The sequence below is a fragment of the Scylla paramamosain genome, chromosome 32 (assembly GCF_035594125.1).
Source record: "Scylla paramamosain isolate STU-SP2022 chromosome 32, ASM3559412v1, whole genome shotgun sequence".
Taxonomy (NCBI): Eukaryota; Metazoa; Arthropoda; class Malacostraca; order Decapoda; family Portunidae; genus Scylla; species Scylla paramamosain.
Window position 1 is genome coordinate 16,802,381 of NC_087182.1, and position 8,924 is coordinate 16,811,304.

The 8,924-nt window shown below is 38.0% G+C and overlaps 1 protein-coding gene across 2 annotated transcripts in view; it reads right to left on the bottom strand.

Annotated features, from left to right (window-relative positions):
* The window catches only part of LOC135089293 (all trans-polyprenyl-diphosphate synthase PDSS1-like), a 64,201-nt gene extending 57,861 nt beyond the window's left edge, over positions 1-6,340 (bottom strand). For both annotated transcript variants that reach the window (XM_063984795.1, XM_063984794.1), the window contains exon 1: positions 6,022-6,340. In XM_063984795.1, the coding sequence (XP_063840865.1) occupies positions 6,022-6,183 (162 nt within the window). In that variant the 5' untranslated portion in view covers positions 6,184-6,340. The remainder of the gene's footprint in view (positions 1-6,021) is intronic.
* Between the last annotated feature and the right edge of the window lie 2,584 nt (positions 6,341-8,924).

The following is an 8,924-nucleotide window of genomic DNA, read 5'->3' on the forward strand; positions in this document are numbered from 1 at the left end:
GGAGGAGGAGGAGGAGGAGGAAAGAAGAAAAAGAAGAAAAAAAGATTACGAGAATGATAAAGACGACGACGACGACGACGAAGAAGAAGAAGAAGAAGAAGAAGAAGAAGAAGAAGAAGAAGAAGAAGAAGAAGAAGAAGAAGAAGAAGAAGAAGAAGAAGAAGAAGAAGAAGAAGAAGAAGAAGAAGAAGAAGAAGAAGAAGAAGAAGAAGAAGAAGAAGAAGAAGAAAGAAAGAAACCAAGAATAAGAAAGAACGGAGGAAGTAAGTGCACACACACACACACACACACACACACACACACACACACACACACACACACACACACACACACACACACACAGGCTCTCATGAACATAACTGTGTCAAATGCAACAACATGACGCAAACTCAACAAAAAAAAAACAAAATACGAGGTTTTGAAGCAGCGAGCACATCACCATAATAATTCGTGTGTGTGTGTGTGTGTGTGTGTGTGTGTGTGTGTGTGTGTGTGTGTGTGTGTGTGTGTGTGTGTGTGTGTGTGTGTGTGTGTGTGTGTGTGTGTATTCCCATCCTGCCCGCCTGCCGCCCTGCCCCCATGCCCTGCTCCAGTTCCCCAGGGCACGACGCGGCAAAGTTGGGCATTGCAGGGAAGGGCGGGGAAGGGCGGGAGGGACAGCACAGCCTCACCAGGGAAAGGCTGGAGGGTTATAGTTCCCGTTACCACCACAGCGGCGCACGCCACACACGGCACACACCCGCTGCCTCTCCAGGTGAAGAATACCACCTGAGTGACTGCGTGGCGGCGTGTCTTACCTGCACCTGCACGCACGCACGCACGTCCACCCATCCATCCCCCTTACCATCTTTTGTAAACAACAGGTGCACGTGGAAACTGTACAGGTGTGACTATTACACTACTACTACTACTACTACTACTACTACTACTACTATTAATCTGCTCTTACTGTTACATCATGAGAGAGAGAGAGAGAGAAAGAGAGAGAGAAAGAGAGAGGGGGCGATTTGAATGAACAGGTTGAAGACAGGTGAGTAGAGAGGACTGAGATCAACGACCCTGAAAGAAGAACGAAAAATGTGCAGAGGAAAAGAAAGAAAGACATGGAAAGAAAAGAAAAATGAAAAGAAACGAGAAAGAAAATCACAACTTTACTACTACTACTGCTGCTGCTACTACTACTACTACTACTACTACTACTACTACTACTACTACCAAAAATAATGCAGAGCGGCTTAAGCTGGAAAAAAGGAAAGAAAGAAAGAAAGAAGATGAAGATGAAGATGAAGATGAAGATGAAGATGATGAAGAAGAAGAAGAAGAAGAAAGGGGCCACGAAGAGAAGGAGTTAAAGGGGCAGGGAACCGAGACAGCAGGACCCAAAATCACACACACACACACACACACACACACACACAGAACTTGCCCATATGAACCCGTTACTCTCAGCTTACCCTTACCCCTCACCCCTTTCCCCTCACCCCTTCCCCCTTCCCCCCCTTTCTCACCACCCCATTCTCTGACTTCACTGCCCGTCCCCAACGCACCCAAACCGCTTCTACAGCACCCCCATCCCACCACCACCCATCACTGACCCCCATTCCTGCCCCATTACTGCCTCACATACTGTCACTACCATTCTCCTTCCTCCTAAGCCATCACACCTGTCTCCGTACCTGTTTGTGTGTCAGAATCATTAATGTGTGTTATTTCACCGCCATTGTAATCAGTAAACGCAACGTACAGGTGAGTTAAGGGACCTGTGAGTATTAAGTAATCAGTTTAGTGTGTTATTAATGTGTAGTGTGTTTTCTGGGTTAGGTAATTTTAGGTTTAGTTTTCAGCTTTTTTTTTTGTGATGTTAACTCAGTGGGTCTCTATTTATTTATTTATTTATTTATTTTATTTTATTATTTTTATATATTTATTTATTTATTTATTTATTTATTTATTTATTTTATTTATTTTTTTTTTTTTTTCCTCTTTTTTTGTTACCCATGGCCAGTGACATTCTTGCATAAAAAAGTTACGTTTGGTTTGGTTAAGTTAGGTTAGCTTTCTGTGTGTCTACCTAAGTTCAGTCCTTAGGTAAAGTAAGATAAGGTTCTGTTAGGTTATTGTTTAGTTTGATAAGGTAAGAATAGGTTAAGTCACATTCATTTATATCTATCTAGGTAGTGTTAGGGTACATTGGCTTAGGCTCAGATATGATTAGGTTAGCAATAGGTAAGGTCTTAGTTCTTTAAGATAACATTACGATACGTTAGCTCAGATTCAAACTGGCTTACGCTTAGAATAACATAAAAAAAAACAGGTAAAATTTAAGTTAACATTACAGTAGATTACACTTAGCGATAAAAATCAGATACTTAGTCGTGCATCATTGAACACCTTAACATCCCTTTAGCATTCACGACCCTGGAGCTTTCACAGGGAAGGATAAAAAAAATAAAAAATGAATCACACAGGAAAGAAAATGCCAAAGATTTCCGTGTTTATAATGTACGCGTGATGCTGCCTCGCTTCTACCTGGTTTACGGAGCGGCGAGAGAAAAGAGAAAGTTGGGAAGGAGGATAATGACCGCAGGAAACAGGGAAGATAATAGCAATAATAATAATGATGATGACGATGATGATAATGATGATGATAATAATAATAACAATAATGATAATAATAATAATAATGGTGAAAAAGGTGCTAGTAGTGGTGATGGTGGTGTTAGTAGTAGTAGTAGTAGTAGTAGTAGTAGTAGTAGTAGTAGTAGTAGTAGTAGTAGTAGTAGTAGTAGTAGTAGTAGTAGTAGTAGTAGTAGTAGTAGTAGTAGACAAAAAAAATCTAAATGAAGAGAAACAACAGTGACGTTCTGTGTGTGTGTGTGTGTGTGTGTGTGTGAGTGCGTGAATACCTACCAGGCAGCATTCCCTCACTGCATGCACGCACGTCCGTATCTCGGGAACTCGGCAACTCGGTAAGTCGGTAAGTCGGTAGGTAGGTACAAAAGGCTAGGTATATCCTGTCCACGCAATCTCCCTACCTGCTTTCTCCTCAGTACACCGCCAGACACCTCCTATACACCTCACCAAAGGTCTGGTTTTACTTTCATTCCTTTCATTTCCCTCGCCTTCGTCTGTCTGTGTCTGTGTGTCTGTGTGTTGCCTTCAGTTGTCTCCCAAGTTAATTGTTGCACCTTCATCTCTGTATCTCTTTCTCTCTTTCTCCCTCGCCTTTAAGTCTTTTGTGCGTCAAGGAGGCCAGAGAAGGGCATAAAAAATAGGAAGAGGAGGAGGAGGAGGAGGAGGAGGAGGAGGAGGAGGAGGAGGAGGAGGAGGAGGAGGAGGAAGACGAAGAAGAAGAAGAAGAAGAAGAAGAAGATTTTTTTTAGAGACAGGAACACAAACCAAGGGCATTGAAAAAAAAAAAAAAAACGTATTTATAATGTTACTCATAAAAAAAATAAAATAAATAAATAAAAAACGGGAAACTGATTAACTGAGTCACTAATTTCATTTCACCTGTCACACACACACAAACACACACAAACACACACACACACACAGAACATATAAAAAAAACTCATACGTTCATTTACTCAACACAATAACACTCCTTTTAATTATCCCACCATACAAACTTACGTACACCAGACAGCTGGACCTTAGGGGGTGCATCTGTGACACATTACAACTACCAATACCTCCCCAGTGATTATTTACACGACATTTTAACCGCTGGTCTGATTGCACAAACCGTAACGTTGATGCTCGTGTAGTTGAGCCATGAGGTGTGCCAAGGAGGTAAGGCTGACTACCGGAACCTTATGCAAAATGTGAGAGTTAGGCTGTCAGTTGTTCTGTGGTCGAGCCAGCCTAGTTTTCTGGCTCCATAAACGGATAATTTGTTGAGGTAAGTAACTTCCTCTCGCACATCTTCGTTCATTCCTGCGGTTAGAAAGTGGAGAGACGTGAAGTAATTAATGAAGTCCTCTCCTTATTTCGAAACATGTAGCCTCCCCCCTCCCCCCACCTGGTCACCTGCGAGTGTTTTACCTGGGCTGAAAGTCATTAATTTGTACAAGTTACCGTTTACTTCATCTGATAGTCATTAATTAGTGCAAGTTACCGTTTACCTGATCTGAAAGTCATTAACTTCTGCACCTTACCGTTTACCTGGTCTGAAAGTCATTAATTAGTGCAAGTTACCGTTTAGCTGGTCTGAAAGTGATTAATTAGTGCATGATAGCGTTTACCTGGTCTAAAAGTCATTAGTTAGTACAAGAGTCGTTAGTAAGTACATGCTAACGTTTTACCTGTAAGTCATTTATTTGTACTTGTGAACGTTTACCTGGTCTGTTAAGTTATTAATCTGTGCACTTTCGCATTTTCCTGGCAAGTCATTAATTAAGGTATACTATCGTTTACCGGATCTATAAGTCATTAATGAGGATATGCGAGTGTTTCCTTTGATCTTTAAGTCGTAAATCAGTACATGCTAGTTTTTACCTGCTCTAACACACAATAATTAGATCTCTACTGCCTACACATGTATACCTGTGTTCAGTATTTTATGTGTTTTTTTATTTTTATTTTTTTTCATTTATCTTAGAACCTGTTTCGTTGTTGTAGTATTAGTATCTATCGATTAGTATTCGCTCTTTTAATTCGTTATTATTATTTATTTATTTCATTTTTTTTTACTTTTTTTCACTTTTATACTTTATACTTGTATCTTTATTATTTTTGTATATAAAGATATGCATGCACCCGAACAAAATTTATCTCTCATTATCATTATATCATATTATGTTGACTACGCTACCGTAGAACTCGCTAGAAAACGGAGATGCATCATAAATACTGAAACGAAGCGATGTTTACAAATAGAAAAATAAATAAATAAAATAAGAAGAAATAATATCGAAAGTATAATCACTGATCTAATTTGTAAGGTCTTATTTACAAGAAGGGGGTGAAGCGAACCCGGATACAATCAATAATAACAACAGGAAATAAGAGTAAGGCTGACAAACTACCGGATTCGACTTTCTCGCGCGACTCTCTATCTCTTCTCCCCGATGATGCAACACTTGAGCCAGACGCCTTTACCGGGTATGGATCCTCATGTGCCGTTCTGCTGCCTTACGTAATACAACATCATCACTTGCCGCGCTTAACGATATGTCACGTCACCAATGTATACTTCAAACTCGACTCTTCAGTGTTATTCATGTATATTCTTAATGCATCTACTTCATCCTTACTGTAACATCAATCTGCGGTACAAACTGATCATTTATGGGTATACAAGTCTCTGCTCACACATTATAACAGGTAACAGAAAATGGAATAACAGTACTCGCAAAAATTCTTCTGTCAGTCCATCCTGAAATTTGATGTTTTGGGTAATTTGCTGTTTCACCCAAGTAACAAATTTCTGGTATCTATTACTTTTTTTTTTTCTGGTGATTTAGACACTCGACTTATTTATTTTACCTATCATTTCCACTGCAAAAATATTTCCCTCCAAAAAATTTCGTTTCTAAATCAAACGCTTCCCATTCTTCCCTAACTGCACCTAACCTTACCAAAACAAATATAAATCTAACCTAACTCACTCAAACCTTATCTTAATGTTATCAAACACTTACGCAATGTCAATCCGTTTTCTAAAAGCGAGCGCGTACTCTTGGCAATGTTTTGGTTTAGTGGCCCCGTAAAGTACAGGGATACACAAATATCGTCTGCAAAGTTTCGTAACGTTCTCAGCTGATCGCCGCCAGGGTTAGGCAACGTTTATTTTCTGGCCTCCACAAGACATACCCTTCTCAAAACATACTAACACCACCACACGAGGCAATGTTGTTGTATAATCTAAGTTTTCAATGATAATTACAAGTAAATAGATGATGAGAAGGCAAATAAACACACGCCGGCTTCCTTATTTACACCCCATCAGAGCTGTTAACGGGCGTGCTCCCCTGGGACAAGCCGGTGACCTGATGACTGTAATGAGCGAGTACTTACCGTCTCTGAGGTCAATAATACTGATGATTGACATCCTTGGTAATCTCCTCGTATAGAATTTTCACTTAACGACCGAGATATATTCCTTGTAGAGAGCACCAAAGTCTGGTTTATGAAATTATCCAGCAGACGGACTGCCCGGCCTCGTATCGAGCTGGCCATGACTTAAACAGGCTCTACGTCTTCCGTGTGTACTAGGCCGTCTTCCTCGCGAGCGGTCCAGCGCCACACTGGCGTCCAACACACACACTTTGCCGTGCGGAGCGCCGAGCCGTGTGTTGCAGGCGCCTCCCCGCGGCGGTCACCCGACACTGTGGAGTCTGGTGGGATTTCCCGTACCCTTAATGTTGGAAGCGGTTTGACGTGAAATTTTCATTTTATTTCGATTTTTCGATTTGTTACGTGCAAAGATTCTTGAAGGTAACCTTGAATCCCGATATATCTGCACCAAATTTATAGTTTTTCTTTAGATTGCTTCCACACATTGTTCACTGTTTTGTTAATTTGCAAAATTATATTAATCTTTCTTTGTATATTGCCCATTTATTAATTTTAATATCATATTTTATCCATTTAAAAGTCTTAATTACAATTATAGTGATAATAACAAAACTTTCTCAAGAACGACGATGTATCGGAATCCTGCATAACTTCTAGTAAACAATCTGCCGCCTTCCTCAGGGGAGAGATGTTACCTAAGAGAAATTCAGTGGTATCTCCACTAAATTTCACTACAACCACAAACACAATTAAGAACAGAGTTAACTACTATCAGATGTTTGTACTGCAGGCCTTGGTGCAGGTTTAACCGTAACTGTATCACCCTTAGGTTTGTTTAATGAAGCAACACATAAAACGACAATCCAGTGTGCCTTCTCGTGACTGCCCATACGCGATATATATATATATATATATATATATATATATATATATATATATATATATATATATATATATATATATATATATATATATATATATATATATATATATATATATATATATATATATATATATATATATATATATATATATATATATATATATATATATATATATATATATATATATATATATATATATATATATATATATATATATATATATATATATATATATATATATATATATATATATATATATATATATATATATATATATATGTATATATATATATATATATATATATATATATATATATATATATATATATATATATATATATATATATATATATATATATAAATATATACCTACGACCATCCTTATCCATAAATTTGTCACTTTTTATCCCAAAGCACTCCTGGAGACCTGCGCCACTTCACACTGCCCACCTGAACAACAGCTGCTCCACCAGGCTCATTAAACTTAACACATGCCTCCCCAGGTTACCCAATCTCGATCTCAAATAAATCCTACAGGCTATCACGCAGGCAGCAGAATGTACAAAAGGGATAGCACGAAATTCTTGCGCAAATGTAGTAGCAACAGAATCAGCTTTTAAAAACAAAGATGCAACTACAGCTACTAAAAATAACGTTGCGTGCAATGACAGCTCCAAAGGAAGGGGGTTCTATGGCAGTTCTTTGATGGGTGTGACTGTTGAGTGACGTAGCTGTGTTGTAAGGAAAGTGAACATTGCGGTGTCAAGTAGGCAGTATGGTCATGATTAAATTTAAGCCGAGTAAACTTATTCACTTATTTCCGCTGTGTTTTGACTTTAATTTAGTTTTAAGCCCCATCAAAAAATGCAGATTCCGTAACATTATGTCAGTAGGGCAGAGAACCTAAGATTAAGGGCGAGTAGAGAAATAACTTGACTTTGGACATAATCGTATCCCACTATATATGTTATAATGCATCTACCTTTGCCCTTAGCAATGCAATAATGCAGGAAGGAAAGAAATAGAGATTTTGTTGCGGCCAAACTATTTATTTATTTATTTATTTTTTTTTTTTAGGAAAGGGTGTCAGCCATAAATTGATAGAATGTATAAAAATGTATCACTATGAAAAGTCTTTGATCTTAAATTTCATTCCATTTGTTTTGCAAGCACCATAACACAGTGGTACTTTCATAGATCATCTTTATTCAGGTGATGTCCACGAGTACAGTTTTAGGGTCTTAAAAACTTTAGCTACACATTATTTTTGTAACCAAGTTCCTCTCTCTCTCTCTCTCTCTCTCTCTCTCTCTCTCTCTCTCTCTCTCTCTCTCTCTCTCTCTCTCTCTCTCTCTCTCTAATAGTGAGATAAATCACATTTGTAGTTGCCAGCTACATATTTACATCTGTTCACTGAGAGGTACATACTTTCTATTTAGTTACTTTACAAACTGTCGTATATATATATATATATATATATATATATATATATATATATATATATATATATATATATATATATATATATATATATATATATATATATATATATATATATATATATATTATACGACAGTTTGTAAAGTAACTAAATAGAAAGTATGTACCTCTCAGTGAACAGATGTAAATATGTAGCTGGCAACTACAAATTGCAGATGAATGGGTAGCACAAGCCAGAGGTCAGGGGTGGGCTTGCTCAAGTCACAGGAACCATGTTAGGTCACTCACACTGGCCACACACATGCTCCCATGCATAACCCTTTTTGCCTCAGTTACCTGTTGACTCTCGTGTTGGAGGCATCGGTCTACGTCTATATTTTACTGCTGACAGGCACCATGTAGGTATCGTATTTTGTTGTAGTTGAGAAATATCTCGCAGATTATGCCGCTAATTTGATTGACCCGCGCTCGCATTTTCTTATGACTCATGTGGTCGTCCAGCCAAATGATAGATAGCTTTTATTGATTTTTTGTTAATGTTAAATATAATGATTTATAATGGAAAATATTTACATGCTG